An 18,616-nucleotide genomic window follows, 5' to 3' on the forward strand; every position below is an offset into this window, starting at 1 on the left:
CGTGGCTAGCTACTGACGAAACCAAACTCTCGCCGGTTGTTTGAGAGCAATTCGCTTGACGTTAGTTGGTTATGCTTATTGTTTTTTTTAAATAAGAAATTAAAAAACTTTAAGACATTGCTTTAATATATTTTTCTGTTGGTTGTGTTTGAGCAACGTCGTTCTTTTTGATAAATCCTCGATAAATTGGGTGTAATGCTAAATACTTAGAAACTGAGGAAACAGTTGTTTGGATGTTTTGTTCAGCTCAGGTCAGGAATAACATTGAGTTCATCTGTTACAATAATATTTCAGGTTAGCTAAAAAATGTTGACAGCACTAAAAGTGCCCACGAGTACCAGAAGTTGCATTTGCTTCTCAAATCGATTCTGTGAGTTTCAAAGAAGAGCGCGTTCAACAAAAGTAACGGAAACAGCGACCAACACTTCACCTTTTCAAACCTTCATTAGCACAGAAAAAGATAAATTTTTGACAGGAAAGAACTACAGTTACCTATCAAGTCCGTACAAATCTACGAATCATTTGAGAGAAATCGATGCAGAATCAAATTTAACAAATCGCAAACATGATTTTAAATTGGAACCTGTTACGCGTGCTGAGAAAGTTGCCAAGTCTATAGTCAATGGCTGGATTATCATAGTTGATAAAATTTCCGGCTTCCAGAAATCGGAAAAGACGAAGCAAATTTGGCTCAGCAAGTTGGTTTTGACTGAAATGTTTTTAGCAAATGCACCGTTAGTGGGCTCAATGGTTTATCATACGAAAGCTGTTTTGAACCCTGGCCGAGATATGGGTACAGTTTCAAGATATTTGACACACGCTGATAATTTGAGGCATTCGTTTGTGGCTTTGTTAGAGATTAAAAACCCGAATTTGTTTTACCGCTTGACTACAACTTTATTTCAACTGATTGATATGGCATATTGGGCTGTTGCAATGTTTCCGGCTCCTCGGTGGAACCATAGGATGGTTGCATACATGCTAGAAGATTCCATCCAAGTTTTGAATGAGTAAGTTGTTGTGGATCTTCTCTTCCACCCAACCCCTCGCTATCTACACTTCCTCGGCAACTTGTTTAGAGTTTGATGTTTACCCCCTCCCGCGAGCGTTTTATTTCAGTCCCTATATAACTAGCCGTAAGTAGAGGTGGAAGGAACTGTTTTTTTTTTGGAGGGGGGGGGGGGGGGGGGTTGGCAAGTCTGCTAACGCAGTTTTCTATTCCATGAGAATTAAAAATTTGATTAGTTTGAATACTAAATAAACTGATCTACAAACGAAGGAAATCAACTGTAGCCTTGAATTTTTGTTTTATGAAACAGCAGTTAATTTTTTTTCTGTTAACATTTGTTTCAACTTAACTGAGATAGCCAGCTTAATTACGTTTATTGTTTAAATGTAAACAACAGCAAAGCGAATACTTCATCCAAATTGCAGTAATAGGCCTCTCCCATTATAACCCTCATTTATATCTACATTATAATAGTATGTGTGACTTTACTTTTCATGAGCACTAAGGTTTGGGGGGGGGGGGGGGAGAGAATTTGCCCTTTACGTGAATTATACATTGCCCTGTTGTTTACTCGTATATACTCCTGCAATAGTAAAGGGATCCAAAGACAGGTGTGATTAATTGCTCATTTTGCCCCTCTTTTCTCCTCGGTACTTGTAAATTTAGAAGCGATCTACTTGTTTGTGGACGCTTATTTCATCAGGAAATGGAAACTTTTTATTAGAGCTGTGCGCAGCTGTAAGCTGAGAGAAGCTATATTGCGGTGTCCTTGGTTTTATACGACTCGAAGAGGAGTATTGGTTTTTTTAAGGTTTTTTTTTTACCGGAAGTACTTTTTGTCCATGAAAACTTTTCGTTCAAACTTTTTTTCTCGTATTTAAGCGGCGAATTTCGTTTTCGTTCACGTGAAATTCGGCCTAATGCACTGCTGTAATGTTTGTCGTATAGTTTTCGTATTTGCTTGCTGCATTGTTGCTCATTTAACTTGTTGTATTTATTTGACTGGTTATCATTCCCCTTCTCTGTTTTGTCATATTTATCTATAATACAACGACCTGACTCTTCTCATTAATGCCTTCCCTCGAAGAGTGACTGATTATATTTCTGCTGAATAATTGCGTTCTCCCCCCCCCCCCCCCTCCACACACACAAACACCCACTAATCCCCTACAACCTTATTTCTCTACCACCCCACCCGCCACAGCGTTTCATTTTATAAACCTCATCTTTTGAAACTTTCATTTCTTTCCAAAACTTTGATCTAAATCACATTTCAATTTTCTGTTATAGAAAATGCGTGTTAAATATAATTTATATATGGACGTAAATTGGTTGAAGAAACATTGATGAGATTAACTGGAATTAATGGTTATAACTATAACTGATAAATATAAGCATTCAGAAAATACAAAGTTGTTTAATTGTCCATAACTGCATTTAGTTCATCAATTGGTGTCGTTGTTTGCCATTTCCTTTTGTCTACAATACCACCGTCTGCCCCTTATAACTTGTCTTTCAGAAGGGCACTTCATTATCATCGATCCCTTTTTTGTCCTTTTAGTGCGTTTCTTTTGATTATAGCAGCAACATTTTGTGTTAATTTATCGTGGTCCTTGAAAAGTGTTCCTTTTGATAATTTTCTAAATGTTGGTATAAAGGACGTGGTCTCTTGATACATTCCTCAGGTAACTCGCACTTCCAGGCTTTTGTTAGAGATTAGGGCTTGGTTGTGTTTGTTTGCTCTGCAGTGTTCAGCTTCTGACGAATTGAACTTTACAATTGCAAAAATTTTCTTGTTCCTTTTGACCTTCAATCAAAAATAGCTGTAACCTGTTTTTTTCCGATTAACTTTTCCAGCTCCCCAACCATTTCACTTATTGAGATTGGTGCCTCGTTCTTATTTTTGAATTCAGTTACTTCCTTACCGACTATTTTAACATGCAGACAGGGCATGTTGTTTGTCAGTTTCAGTTCTTTCCAACGTTTCCGCCGTGGAAGTATTTTTCTAAGCTTGCACGAGCATCTGAGACAATAAACTGTTTCGTCAAGTTTCACCCGAGATAGGCTTTCCTCAGCGTCCTAAAAAGAAGCATCAATGAGTACCCGTAGAGAGAGTGATTTACACCGGCAAAATTGTGACTTTGTGTTACTTTTGTGACTTTTTTGTGTTAGTGTTGGACTGCGAGTCTAAGTAATTATAACGGTGAGGTACCTTTTGCGCTAAATTTTTTACTTTGAATCGAAGGAGGTCTCGACGAAAACCAGCTTTAATTTTGTGTGCTTTGTAGTTTCATTGCTGATTAGCCGCTTCAACCATATCGCGAACAATTTGTTTCGCATATTCCTCTGTATAAACGGATTTTTTTTTGCTTTCATTGAATTTTCAATATAGTTTTGCTTCATAGTGATAAAATTTAAGAGATCTATACAAAATTTCATTAAACGCTACGGAAGATGCTTATAAGTCAATATGTATAAACGTTTATGATATCAATCTTCAATTTTGCCAGATTGAAAGTCGACAATAATTTGACCGTTTTCGATTTACACAACTGATGCTGAATTGCTGTGCGCTCGTAAAATTGTACGAAGTTTATAAAATGCCTTGCAACATTAAGGAAAACTAACTGCATCCTGTTATTTGACAATTTTCTCCAGACGTGTGGTCTCAATGAGTCCGACTTCCTTGCTGCTCTCAAGTCCTCCGTACTTCAACCCAAAGTTTTTTTGCGGCGATCTCCAAATGCGGTTAATTTAAATGCATACAACCCATCTTTGCTCTATCTTTGGAGAGGGAACATGGATTGCAGTTTATAACATTTGTGTATTGCGCTGAAAAATTTATCTGTGGTTACCTTTCGAAGCCAAACAAAGTAATGAGTGACTTGATGCGTACAGCGACTCGGATCCTTCTTTGTAATAACGAGTTATGCGCTCAAGAGGCTTGTATTCTGCTTCTACAGCAACCACTGCTTTCTTCAACCCGCACTGTTGTTTTAATACGTCTCCACCTGATGATCGCTCCGTGACGTTGAAGGAGAGTGAAGATATTGCTGATGTACCAGACGATAGTCATGATGTGTACTTGGAAAATTTTCAAATGCGTTATATACGACGGCCGGATAATATTGAACATATTTGCTTGGCCGTATAGATATCTGAATTCAAGATGGTTTATAATTCAAGTTCGCTAAAAGAGATAGCAGTTCAAAAGACGAAATTGAGGAAAATGATCTTATTATTCTGAAAGATAGACATATGGTTTGTCCGATTAAAAACAGCAAAAGTTTTCGAACAACTCGTTTTGTCAGTTTCTCTGAAAAGTCAGACCCTGAGAAATGTTGTCGCGAACAGTTAATGTTATATATTCATTTTCGTTGCAAAGTTGAATCAAATATCCTCAGAAATTTCCAAGCTACGATCGTTATTATGATTTGAGAAGTCAAATTGAGGTTAAAGGGATGAAATTCTGCTTCTGGTACAATGAAGTAGAGATTGCTCTTGAAAAAGTTGCTAAAGAACCTGAATTAACTGAAAGTTCTGCGGCCACACGTCTGGCTCCAAACATTTGCTCCATCGATGAAGACGACATTTGCTACGGCCTCAGAAATATCACAAATCCTATCGATCTCGAAGGTAGCAGATTTCTGCGCATGCCAAGCTTCGATTAAGACGAGCAATGCTACGAAATGATTGCATTGATCAATGAGCGTCAAGAAAAGTTCTTTCTGGAGGTGCTTTTCCGCGAAGCAAATCGTTTTCTCTACAATTCAGTTGGTAAAAACAAGTTTGTTGTTTTTGGCTGGCTGCGCTGGAATTGGGAAAAGCCTGTTAATTTGTCAGTACTTCAAATTATTCTACTATCTTTTTTTATAAGTAGCACACTCTTAATGGAATGGCTGCACTGTCTGTAAACACGTCTAGTGAGTTAAATTAAAAATTGATGCTTTTTTGCTTTAGTGTGGTGTATTGGGGATTAATTCGTCTTTTCCGTGAATATGCGATGAATGTTTCAAAGCCAAGTGTTTGTCTGAGGCTCATACTCAAATGGCAGCAAAATGCATCAAAGGAACAACCTTGCATAGTCTCCTTGGGCTCAGTTTCGGAAGTTCTCTGCATGCTATGCGTGAAATTTCCTCGATTACGCTCAACGCCTATCGCTGGGCGTCGTCAAAATTGCATGTTCTATTTATTGAGGATATATCTTTTGTAGGATGTAATTTCCTTCAGTATATTGATTACCGATTGCGAAATTTAAGAAAAATCGATAAACCCTTCGTTGGAATTAGTGCTTTCTGTTTTGGTGACTTCTGCAATTAGAGCCTTTTCGTGACAGAAACTTTCTCGAAATGTGTAGCGGTGGGTATTCGAATTTAACCGAATTTTTCTGGAAATTTTCAAATGTTTGAGACAAAAAGATTACTCGTGGTGTCAACTCCTCAGACGTCTTCGTGTCGGAAAATTGCTTGCTGAAGATTACATTAGATTCAAATGATAAATAGAACTTGTTGGTAACGGATACCGCCTGGAACGCCTCATGCATGTAGGTTGAGTTCAAAAGTGCGAGCTCATGAAATTGGCCAATCATACTGCGGAGAATTATCTAATACCTGCCATTGACGCTGTAAACGGTAAGTTTGCGAGAAATGTTGAGCTGTCTCGAGAATTAATTGAAGTCGCCAAAACTATGCATGAAGACGAAACATCAGGACCGGCTGTAGGCTTGCCGTATATTGTAACTGTGAACATTGATAGAGAAGATGGTTTGGTGATTAGATCATTACGGCAACTCATGGACATCAGTTTTGAAAACACGGCAGTGAAGTTTATATGGATGCAGTTTGAAGACGACATAACCGGAAAGGAAAACCGTCAAAAAATGAAGAAATTTTAACCTACTCAAACTTCTTGGAATTGGACAGCCATTGTAAAAATTGTTCGGACGTTTTGTTTTGCAGACAGGAAAAATTACTCTAGCAACTTAACCCTCGATAGAACTCAATTTCCTTTACTTCAGGCCTCGGCTCACTCAATGCACAAATTTCAAGGCAAAAATTCTTTCAACTGTTTAGCATCTGATTTGGAGAGCGGGAAATCTGTTCCAACACATCATTAAATGAGTCTGATTTGATGTCCACCGGAAGAAGTAAATTATATAATTTTGTCATCTTTTCGCGTATCAAATCAAAGCGAATGAAAAAGCACTTGGTGAAACGGAGCGTTTAGAAAAAGAAGCTCGGTTGCAGTTCTAGTTCTCGTATCCTAAACGTGAAAGAGGGACTTTGAATATTGCATTCGTCAATGTTGAAAGCTTATCTAAGTACTAAAACCATATCAAGGCGTCTGTAATTTATTCTAATTGCGATATTTTATCTCTTGCAGAATCCTGGATTAAGTTGCAATTTGTCGTCAGATTATGAAATCCCTCGTTTTAATCTACAACGTTTTGACTGACCAGGGAAAGTGAGACAGCCTGCTGCAATTGCACTTCACAATCAAGGGGTAATCCTCTTAGCAACAGGTCTTAACTACCCACTACGTTATGGTAGAAGTAGCACCTCAGTAAGGTTCTTTCGTCATTCTCACATAAAATGTTCTCTGATGAAATACCAAAACGTTCATCGTTTGTAATATAAATTCTTATAGTCGTTCTCTCATAAATAATTCTCTGATAAACAATTTTTCATCTTAATTTTTGTATTCATAGTTCTGTGTACGCTCTGTGGATTCGGCAAATTTATATCTTAGTTGTCTGTTCTTTTCGGATTGCTAGTTTACAAATGCATGCTTATAGTGTTTCTTTCGTTTCTTTGTTGAAGCTGCTGATAGTGCACCATAGACCGCAATCCAAAGTCAACAGCATTCGAGCATTCAAGAGCTCAATTGGTCGTGAAACTTTCATCCACTGCTCATTATTGGCGACGTTAAGATGAACATGACGGAATCTAATTGGTTATCAAAATTGTTGCTGAACTGTGGATACAAGTAACAAATCACGTACCCCGCTACTCGGGCATTCACGTACTTGGATAATGTTTTCACTAAGGATCAAAATATGAAAGCAGATGTATTGGAGTCACCTTTCAGTTTTCACCGACCTATCCTTGCTTCTCTAAAAACTGACTTTTGATTAATTTTTTCCTATTAGACCTATAAAGTTTGATCTATTGAACTTATGATCTATTTAAGTAGAGAAAAAAGAGAAAAAGGGCAAAATTAAGTAATATTTGTATTTTTCAAAAACATTTTTTTAAAGTCATGAAAGCCATTAGCTACAAAATGAATTAATTGGGTCCATTTTTTCGGCCAAAGGAAGCGGTTGCGATCTGTAGTTGTTCACAATATGTCTTATGTCTACAAAAAGGACTTCAAATATAGACAAAAATGAAAAATTTTTACTTTTTTTGCAAAAAAACCATGCCGAAGCCAGTAAATTCAAATTGAATTCTTTAAAAACATTAGATTTTGTAATCTTGCACCTTCTCTCGACGACAATAACGTCATATGTGACCTGTAATTAAGGAGACTAGGTAACTAAGAGACAAAAAGAACAAAATTGCGAAGTTAAGAAGTTTTTTTTTTGTTTTTGAGAACAATTGTTTTCAAAGTAATGAATGCCATCAGCTATCTACTCAAGTCAGAGTATAGGCTCATTTGTTCCTCCATAAAAAACTAATGAGTGTGGTCGTTATCCAGGAAATTTCATAGTGAAGTTCATTTCACAAAATTTAAATCAAAATAGTCAATAATACTTTTTTGTCCTTTGTTACTATTGTTAACAATTTTTACATTTCAGCAATATTGAGGAAAATTTAGGCGAAATTTCCGTAAAATGTGAATAAAATAACGCAAATCGGTCTAATATTCACAAAAATTTAAACAATGATAACTCGCTCCAGAAAACGAAATTCAAAAAAAAAATTTTATTTCATTTTCTACACTGGACGATGATACCTCTCACAACTTTCTACGATTAATATATCGATCGGTCAAAATTGACTGAACGAAAAAAACCCTTTTGAGTATATAGTTAAACTACGCGTGATAGTGTAAAATTTCCAAATCGATTATTTTTATTTTTTTCCCTCAAAAAGTTTTTATCATTAAATACAGGAACAATTGGCTTTCCAAAGAGAGGCATAAACATTCATATTTCAATTTAACAGTTGATAGCTTTTGTTTTCACATGACTTTATCACTATTTGTTATCATAAAGTTCGCAATAATTTAATTTTTAAGTTTTCGCTTTATAGTTCTTTTTGTTGTCTTGCAATGTCGGCAAGGCCCTTTATAGTTCTTTTTGTTGTCTTATAGTTCTTTTTGTTGTCTTGTTGAGGAATAATTTATTAATTGCTATCAATGAGAAGCAATTATTGTAAACGTGTCTTTTTACGACTCGAAGAGGAGTATTGAGATTCTACAGGTTTTTTTGGCAGAAAGCACTTAAACAAGCGGTTAAACTTAAACAATAGCTGTCTAGCAATTGATATCTACTTGTGATACAACCCCCCCCCCAACATACCCCAACCCGCCCCTTTGTTTGGATTTTTTAAAGATTTTTTTGATCAATTAAAATCAATCTATGTGATGTCTAAAAGGCAGCAATCTTTACACTTATCAAACAATTAATGACTCAGACATCAATAATTTTTCAAGAGTTTTGTTACTCTTTGCTTTCGTGTATGCTTTGTTGAACATCAAATGCTGGCTAATACCGGGGTATTAGCCGAGGTTGAACATCAAATGCTGGCGTATTAGCCTTTCATAAGGCTAATACCGAGGTCTTTAGTTTGCCCAATTTTTCGGGTTGTCTTTTAAAGACTTGTCCTGCTATGTTTCTTTTATCATTCGGCTTCCTCCTGAATTTTTGTTTCGACTCTCTGACAACGCGCAAAGAAGGACTTTTTGTGATCGCTCAAAACTTGAATGTTTGTGCTTGCAAGTTCAGGTGTTACCTTGATCAATTAGTTTTTGCGACAAATTGCATTAGTTGTTTTCCGTCATTGAACCAATGGTTGTGATCATTTGATTTTTGACCCATTGTAGTGACTGAAAAAAGATAACTTCCTATTATGCATGTCACTATGATACATGTCTGGTATTTTTTTAGATTCCATCAACTTTATATTACAATGCATTAATGACTCTTAATTTTTTGACAGTTTCCTGTATCTGCTTCCTTGGGTACACAATTTGGCTAAAGAATACGATGAGTGGGGTTGCGACGTTATGTGCAAACGCGCATTGCCGAGCCTGCTTGTTCAGTTTTGAAATTGCGGTGGGGCTGAACGACAATAACGAAGAGCAGTTGAACTTTTAATACTGCCACGGGGTGTTTTAAGGTAACTTTCAAAGCTTGAGAGGAAATATGCCCATTACACTGCAAAGGCAGACCTGAAAAGACTGGCTGATTTTGCCCTCAAGGATTTTGGTTGCTTTCATTGTCACGAGACTAGTTTCTTGTAAGTCTACTTTCTGATAAGTTCTTAGAAGTGCCATTAGTTAACTTAGCAAAACGGAATTTTGTTACACGCTCGGTCAAAATTGATCAAGACAATTCATGTCTGCCTATGCAGGCACAATTATGACATAGGTTTGTGGAAAGAATTTGATTTTACTGTGTAATCTTTTTTTTATTGGAAGCTCCTACGCTGTTTTACCATTTTTCAATATAGATTCACTCATTCATCAATTTTATTACTTTCCGAGAAAACAGTTCAGCAAAACGTGCTGTTTGCTTGCTGTGCAGGAAAATTCAAACGAAACGGTGGTGAGACAATTAAGATTGGTTTTCGCTTCTCAGTTCGATTTTACATTGCAGTATTTTTATACTCTGCCAAAAACAAGCGTTACTGCTGAACTTCGGAAAAAATATAGCAAAAATAGTAACAATTATTAAAATTTTGAAATTCCCCGAAATTCAAAAGAAATTCCAAACTTCATAAATTTTCCGAATTAAAATTTCCGAAATTGGAAAACTTAGTTATCCGAAATTCGAAAATTTTATCGACCTCGATCTACGAAAAAACAATTTTACAAAATGTTATATGGATGTAGAAAAAGTATAATGAACACTAGTACTCGTATAGTCAATGAATAAACTAACCCTGACGGCATTCTTTGATTAGACGAGAAAGAGAATATTCATAGATAACATGACGCGCCGATGACGAAATGGCCTTTGAAAGAACAAAGATTAGAAATTTGTCAGCCGAGTTAGTTTGAAATCTCAATGGATTCTATATATTAATAATTGTCACTTCACTCGCAAAATGAGCATAATGATGCATGTTTACATTACTCAGCAATATTGCTGTTTGTTGTATTCAAATGAATTTTTTTAATAGTCGCCATTAGCTTCTCAACGGCTATTATTTAGGCGATCTTCTTTTTTTAAATTTGCTGTACCTTTTGATCATGTTTTTCGTTTTACATAAGTTACTAGTTTCACGCTTGACTTCTGACTTACTTAACTGAACTGAATGTATTTTAACTTCTTTCACGTATTGAATTACGTAATGCAGTGAATACGGCCAAAGTCGAAAGAGCAAAATCAAAAGAAACGGGATAAACATAAAAAGTCCGATCATTAAGTCATAGTGCATTAGGTTATCGAAGTCCATTAAATGGATTGCTAGCTGGCATTAGTATTAAACTTAACAGCATTGAGTTTAGATAATACATTAATTGTAATTTTAGAATTATGCGGAATATGCAGAATTTACATAGCAAATAAGGTCATTGTGACACTGAAAATTTCTGTCAATTTCTATGTCATAATTTTCGTTTTTTGTTTCAATCCCACTGTGCGTCAAGCGGGTCAACGGCGGCTTTTTTCAGGCAATTTGGCGGCAATGTTTAACATAATTTAGAGCTATAGTTTTGCGGAGTTTGTGGAACATATGGATATTCGCGTGACATTTTGTAAAAATCTCCTATTATCTCATATTGAATTTCAGACAGAAAATTATGGAAAAAGCTCACGTGGCGAATTTTTCAATTTAAAGTATCTTGCTTTTTAAAAATGATTTACAGTTTATCGGCAAAAACCTGTAATTGAGCTAAATTTTAAGTAACTTTGTTTTTTAACACTTTATGTGTACAAAAAGCAAAGTGTAGGAAAAATGCTTGTACAAAAAAGCAAAGTGTAGAAAAAAGTCGAGGTTAAAAATGCGTTTTTCGTCTCATTTTCTTTCAAAGATTTCTAAAACTTGACTCTACAGAAAGAAACAGAAATTTTGTTTTAATCATGGTATTGTTCTGACAATAGTAGCAAACACAATGTCAAGCGCTTATCATAGTAAATGGTGAAGTTTTTTTAATGGAAATAGAATATTACGTTCAATTTTTTTTTGAAAGAGCTATATTTTGAGAGAACTACAAAACCATGGTTTTCTCTATTTTTTTACTGCTCTCAAACAAAGTTTGAAGGAATTATTGTAACCATGTGTGTGTTTTATATGCAAATTGTTGGCGCTCTTGCGCTTTTGTGCGAGAATATACTTTGACTTCTTTGGTAACTTTTTCACTCTTTAGTTGTTCATTTTTGAGTGATCTGAGTGCTCTAGTTAAATGAGGTTCATTGGTTAAAGGGATTGTGAGCGAAAGGAAATCAATGCCTTCATGTCTGAGTGGTTAAGATGTCAGGCTGCGAACCGGGTGGGCGGAGTTTGGATCCCAATAGGGAAGTTTTTTTGCACCTATAAAACATTTCCGCCCCCTCTAAAATAGATTGCCCCATCTGTCGTTCGAGAGCAATTCATCCGACATTAGTCGGTTTATGTTTATAATTTGTCTTATTTGTATTTGGAGTTCTAATCAACCGTTTTCATATTAACCGCAACAAAATGTGGCAACAGTTCTAGGTGAATGGTAAGGAAAGCAATTTCTGTATTCAGTTTTCTTGATTAAGTCTTGTAATTAATGCTGAAGTAAATATACTCTATTTCTGCTAAATTCTATAGCTTTGTTTAGTGTATTCTGTTGTGTTTGATATACAGCACATGGTTGGAAAGTTATGCCTCTTCTTTGATTGGTCAGAAGTTTCTCAATTAAAATCTATCCAAGAAAAGAACCCCTATTATAAAAGGGTGGGGGGCGATGTTGAAAAGATCCAGGGTTCATTCAATTTTCAGAAGTTTGTCCCGAAGACATGTAAAATCCTGCAAATTGTGATAAGTTTCTGCTAATTGTTAGTATAGACGGCAATACTTCTTGGCAAGCGAGCTAAATTTGAGAATAATTGTAGAAGATTTATCATGATTGATGAAGTGGAGCTGTCAGCATTGGTATGATGCGAATTAGAGAAATGCAGATTCGAAATGAAACTTTTTCTTCTTACGTTAAACTAACGTATTCTATTCAGCATTAATGTAGTTGAAGTATCAAGTCTACTGCGTTATCACCTAACTGATGTGTTCCAAAAATATATGAGACTGGATCATTATAAATTTGACATAAATTCTGGAGGACAGGATTTGGTAGTCGCCTATGTTTATTCCAGCAATGAGGATTACAGTTGAAATTTAGGGATTGGTTGATTTTATTGGATCTAAAATTAACTTAATCTGATCACACCTTTGTTAACAAATTTTGGCAGTTTATCTGGACGAAATTCGGATAACTAATGAATGTTACCACAAGGCTGTCATTGTCATCGAGACATTGTCAAACTTTTAGGTGCAGCAGAGTTGGTGAATAAATTCCACCGTACAGTAGCAACCGTGTGGTAATGTCTTTGGTCCTTTCTCGTTGCGATTGCAATAGTTTCAAACCTTGCAGGACTATGTAGCTGATTAGACTACTGATTAGCTGACGGATATATCTTGCCATGTCATGGTTAATCTTTCTAGGAAATCTTGATATTATCTTTTTTCTTGACAACCATGCAAAAAACTTGCAAGTTTTTACATATCTTGATGTTTTCATGGAAAGTGACATGCCAAGATTTACCAAGATTTAGTATGTTTCTTATCAAGATGTATCAAGTTTCGATTCACTAGATTTTTAACAACACTTCAGGTAGTAACAGTGGCGAGAGTTTCGGAAAAAATCAGTCTAATCCGGAAGCAGAGCTTCTTCATTGTTTAAGACTTCCTAGCGATTCTTGGAGCCTTGGGCGTTTGGAGGTGATTAATTGCGCTAAAACAAATTTTGTAGCAATTCTATGAGTAATGTTGGTCTATTTGTAATGTAAATTATATCAATTTTTCGATATTGTATGACTGGCAAATTTTGTGAATTTTTATATTGTGAAACGGGTAACGCTCGAAGGAAGTAAGTTTCTGAGCAGTTCTCTTTGAGCCTTATTAGTGTCAGAATTCAACGGATCTGCTGAGGATGCATTATTTTATGGTGTGGAAGATAATTTTTTGGAACGCTCCCATTACGCCGCAACCCCACCTTAACTAAAGCTGCTTTTTGGAGTAATTTCACGGTGTAAAGGGCAATTTTTGGGTGAATGGGATAACGACTTACCCTCTTTGTAGCCACAACCAGACTGAACCCCTCACCAGTCGTTTGAGAACACTTACTCGTCTGTCTTTGTTTGGTAATTGTTAATTATATAAGACACAGTCAGATAGCAACCATTTGGTTTGAACTATTTCACTATAAAGAGAATTATCAATATTTTTACTTTTCCAAAAAAGTTTTGGCACTCCTTCTGGCGGCAATTTTTGGGACAATTTAGCACAATTTGATCAAATTTGTTTTCACTTTAAACATTTTGGATAACACCGGTAGCCTATCCGAGGGTATCGTCTAATGACAACATCTTATCTGTTTTTGACACTCAATATCTAGAGTTTTTGTATATTTCAGAAAACGTTTTCAGACAAAAATGGAGACAAATTTGTAGCCCATGTTTTAACTGATTTGATCAACTTTTTGAATTGAGATATATGAATCATTCTTCGATCTTTTTGTTATCATGGGAAACGGGTATAAACGATATCTGTCATGATTGAATAATTGTTTGTAATTTTTCAGGAAAAAATGAACCGGATATGTGAAAAAATTAAACCAAACTTAAGAAACTAAGTCAAGTTTGGTGTTTCGGAAAAAGTTTGGCCAAGAGGCAAATTTGAAGTAACAGCTACCAAAAAGAACTGGTTTTGCATAACAGTTTATTTTGCAAAATTTAGATTTGAGAACAAATTCAGATACCCAAAACAATCATCTTTAAGAAATGTTTCAGTTTGACTGTATTTATTCATAATTTAGTTTTTGTTTTGAGTTTTATCCAGTTAGCATAAACGCCACAGCCTAGCAGATTAGGTTTCTGTTGAGCAGCTTTATCTACACAACTGGCTATTATAAAGATTGGGATTTCACAATTGAAAGAATATGGATTTTTTTGATCGTCGTGTTTTTGAAGATCTGCCCTCACAGTTTGATTTTCTTTTAGACATTGGGAATTCAACTTTTAGCGTGACATTAGTCGAAAGGCAGCAGTACAGGTATCAGCTTACAAATAATTTAACAGCATCGAAACAGGTATCTTCTGAGCCATCTTTGACGACAGAGAAAAAAAAAACCAGAGATTTTATTGCGTTTGCTATTGGCTATTTTTTTCAGTCTGATTTCCTCTCGACCGTTGAGCACCAACAAAACTATTTCATTGCTTCATAATTAGAAAATGGTATATCCGTAATAAGATTCTAATAAAATTAACGACATTGACTTTAATTTTGGTAAAATATTAACGAATATTTTATCGTGCCCTTATTGATAGTTCGTTCTGGTTTTCGGTTTGAGTATGATCGATCTCATGAGTATCTTACCAAAGACAGCGCTCATCATATTATAAATTTCAATATAAATTTAGACCATTGATATATTAGTTACAATATTGTTTCCAATAAATTATCTTTCCTTAACTCTGCATGCATATGTTATTTGCCATTTTACAGGTTTTTCAACGTAATTTTTGCAAAAGTTGTTATAAGTTCAAGAAAAATTTGAATCAGTTGAGATTGAGGCAACAGTTGTTTTATCTCGTGATTCCGATCGACGGACTTTGATCAGAAAACGAACTTTAACATTTTTTCGTGAGTTCTGAAAGTTCTCACTTCTTGCATTGTTTTGTAATTCGTCTTGCAGACAGATATTTGACCCATATCAAGAGGTCTCTTTAAACTCATGTTATCTAGTTTTTTAAGTTTTTGCTATATAGCTTTCGGAGCTAAAGCTTTTTTTTAAGAAATGTATGCGAATCTAAATGCTGTAATTTCTTGTCGGTTTTGTCACTTTACCCTAAATATATTAATTAATAGAATTATTTGCTTTCAATTTTTTTTCAGTTCGTTCTGGGCCATGTTTTAAAAAAAAGTCTCATTTATTTTGCTATTTTACCCTCATTCCATATTCCCATAATTGCTGTCCTGAAATACTCTAAAAACGTTTACTATGTTCTCTTCTATTGCGGCTTAATTGATCTTTTTTCCAACATGTATTCCAATGATTTGAGAACGCTGGGCTAAAATTTTGAGTCTTGATCAGGTATTTTGTTTTCAAGTGCAAATGTCTTACTGAAAGTCAACAGTTCCTTTGGTAAGAAATCAGCCAGGAAACCTTTCCTCTGATTTCCTCTTTTCTTTTCATTAGAGTTCAGGACTAGTGCCGCTTTGCTTTTACGTGAAACCGATTTTTTTGTTTGAACTCATTCTGCTTCTTGAACACCAGAAATGAGTTTCACTTTTACGGCTATTTTTTTTTTCATTCATTCAATATGCTATTAAAAAGACGTACTCCCTAAAGACAATAGGCAAGCTTCCGGAAACTTTGTTTTGGGGCTGCCAGTCTCACGAAATATGAGAAATGAAGCCAGAGACTACGAGATTAATTGTTTCATTGTACAATAAGGTTGATCTTTGGAGAAGAAACTTCTGGCTTAAAATAGGTGGTTTTGGGAACGTTTCGCATAATGCAAGCTGAAAACTTCAATTTAGTGTTTTCACATTTTTGTTAGGTTATCGACATGATAGAAAGAAAATTTAAAAATATTTTAACTAAATTTACAGAAACGCAATTGGTTAATGTAAAAGTTTCCTCTATACCTGTAATTAAATTTTTCTACTGATTGTTCTGATTCAACTGACTTTTCATCGTCATTTAATTTTCTCATAGTTACTCCTTCCTTGCATTTTGTATAAGCGTTTAGGTCATGCTTTCTGATATCAACTACTGTGATCATGTTCCCGATGTAATTTTCCATCGATATGGAGATGCCAGAGCTCTCTATAAAAGGCAGTATCTTTTTAAATCTTCGTTTCTTTCCTAATTCACATAGTCTCTGATAATGCAATCAGCCCGAAGACCAGGTTCTTCCTCATTTTGCAGCCTTGTTGGGACTTGTGCCGCAATTTTGTTCAATAAATTTTGCCGTTTCATCTGTAATTGGCATCAAAATTAGTGTATTTTTTCTTTTGCTCCTTCTTTTTCTTTGTTTTTAAGAAAACGGTGATCCCCAAAACATCTTGGTGTTCGATTTGGAAACTTTGCTGAAAGGCTACAAATGTCAACCACAAAAGAAATGATTAAAACAAAGATTACCCAAGAAATTCTTTCAGTGCGCACTAATGATGCGCACTGGAAACAAGTTTTGAGGCTTTTAAAACAAACTAGAAAACATTTCTGCAATCAAATTTTAGATATTTTGATGATGCACTAGTTTCAAATGTGAATCTCTCAAATACGAATGTGGGAGCGTTCTGTGCCATGCACAGAAACATACAAGCAGTCTTGTTTTGTATGCATAAACGGATAATTTGTTCACTAGCTGCTAATATTATCAGATAGATTAGTGCTATTATATACAGACCAACATTTTTTTTTGCTGTTTACAATAATTATCAAAACCTAATTTCTTCATTCAGCCAGTCGTCATTAAAGCTTTCGTAAATAGTTTTTGTGATGCTTTTGATCGTTTTTCATTTGAGTTTTCCTGCAAATTCCTGATGACAGATAAATTAAAAACCAGCTTGGTGGGAATAGAACCTAAATACCGCATAAAGGGGATATAATGGGGGAAAACCCTTTAATTTGATACTGGGAGCCATAAAAGCACTGAGGGGCTGAAACCAAATTGATCTGGAAAATTTTGTTTAGATGTCTTGACGAAATGAGTACACCCAACAGTTGTCTATCGGAATGGAACAATGAACAAGCACCACAGTTTGCAGTTGACTATTGGACACTAAAAGAGGGCAACTCTTCTATAAAGGATATGTTGATAGCAATCAGAGAAGACATGTTTAAACACCTTGTAGTAAATCACGTGATCGCGTCGATTAGCAGAAAAGAAATGAGACAATTGAGAAGGTGAATAATGCTTCTGCAATTGGACAACTAGAAAGTATTGGAGCAGCTGAAACAATCGAGTTTGACTTATAAGCGAAGTGATTAAACTGATTATTAAGCCAATCTTTAACCACATGCTCGCAAATTTACAATCGAATAAGAGGATAGATCTCAAAAACTAACTCAATTTCTTTAGATGATCTATAAAAACTGGTGCTAAAAGGTTTTCGGAATTGTTGTGCTTTAAAGGTGAATTGCGAACTGAACTAACAAACATGTTAAATAAATATATTTTTCCGATTGTATGTTTTCCCAAAAAATCTTGAGTTTCGTCCCCCCCCCCCCCCCGAGCTCTCTAACCATGTTTCTCAAATTTTAATTTAGCCCACAGTGTATTTTATGAATGGTTCTATATATCACAGGGTTCTACTCCTTTTAAGCCCAATTTATTGAACTCCCTATAACTTAACACCGTATATGTTCACCCCTCAGCTTTTAACCCCGCAACTTATTCACCTCGTATATAAACCCACTTAAGATTTTAAGAATAAACTCTATTTTGTTGTAAGTAATGGTCAAAATTGTGTTTTAGACTCTTGACTCCAGCTCAAGGTTCAATCCATCCGAGATTTTGGCGTATTAGCTTCAGACCAAGAAAATGCGTTTCTAAGAAGGGTTGATTTTTGAAGAGATGCATGTGTCGTATGATAACCTGTCGAGTGATGTCTGTTGACAAAATTAGTGAAACAATTGGTTACCCAATTTATTTCCATTTTTGCTACACCAAAAATGATTTTAAAAGTTTAATTTTTGCTTTGTTAACACCCGGGTCGCCACTTCATAGTAATCATACAAGGATTATATATATCATACAAATCATAACGTGTTTGTTAGTACGATTTTCGTATGAGTACTAAGAATTCATACATGATCCCTTATGATTACCAGGAAGTCATATGTGAACCTAGTATGATTACCAAGAATCATAAATCTATTTTTCGTAATTTTTTGTACCATTTGTTTTAAATTTCGGTAAGCATCACATTTGTGATTCCCCGGCATCACTTGTGATTCGCCAAAAATCTCTGACGTAAAATATCATTTGCAAAGTGTGGCACAAAATAATAGAGTAATTCCAAATACGTAGCTAAATCATTGATATTCACTGAAGCCAGTTAATACCTCTAAAGGCTGATTCATATGAAACATTAAAAAGAAACAAAAATATATTGCAAATTTAACCGCAAATTCCTATTGTGAATATGTTCAATTTGCAAAGCTATTCTGTTAGCGTGCCCAAAAAAT

General features: G+C 35.2%; 1 protein-coding gene across 1 annotated transcript; it reads left to right on the forward strand.

Annotated features, from left to right (window-relative positions):
- The first annotated feature begins 293 nt into the window (after nucleotides 1–293).
- LOC142348686 (uncharacterized) lies at nucleotides 294–17,616 on the forward strand. Its single transcript, XM_075400131.1, has 2 exons — nucleotides 294–1,010; nucleotides 17,120–17,616. The coding sequence occupies exons 1-2, from the start codon at nucleotides 307–309 to the stop codon at nucleotides 17,334–17,336; spliced, it is 921 nt and encodes a 306-aa protein (XP_075256246.1). The 5' UTR covers nucleotides 294–306; the 3' UTR covers nucleotides 17,337–17,616.
- The last annotated feature ends 1,000 nt before the right edge of the window (nucleotides 17,617–18,616 follow it).

This window comes from Convolutriloba macropyga, chromosome 10 (genome assembly GCF_964194025.1).
Source record: "Convolutriloba macropyga chromosome 10, txConMacr16.3, whole genome shotgun sequence".
Taxonomy (NCBI): domain Eukaryota; kingdom Metazoa; phylum Xenacoelomorpha; order Acoela; family Convolutidae; genus Convolutriloba; species Convolutriloba macropyga.

Bases quoted from the DNA above. Each gene is read 5' to 3' on its own strand.
- LOC142348686 (XM_075400131.1), top strand. From the start codon at position 307: ATGTTGACAGCACTAAAAGTGCCCACGAGTACCAGAAGTTGCATTTGC. The intron at 1,011-17,119 runs GTAAGTTGTTGT...AATTTTGTTTAG, and splicing joins TCCATCCAAGTTTTGAATGA to ATGTCTTGACGAAATGAGTA.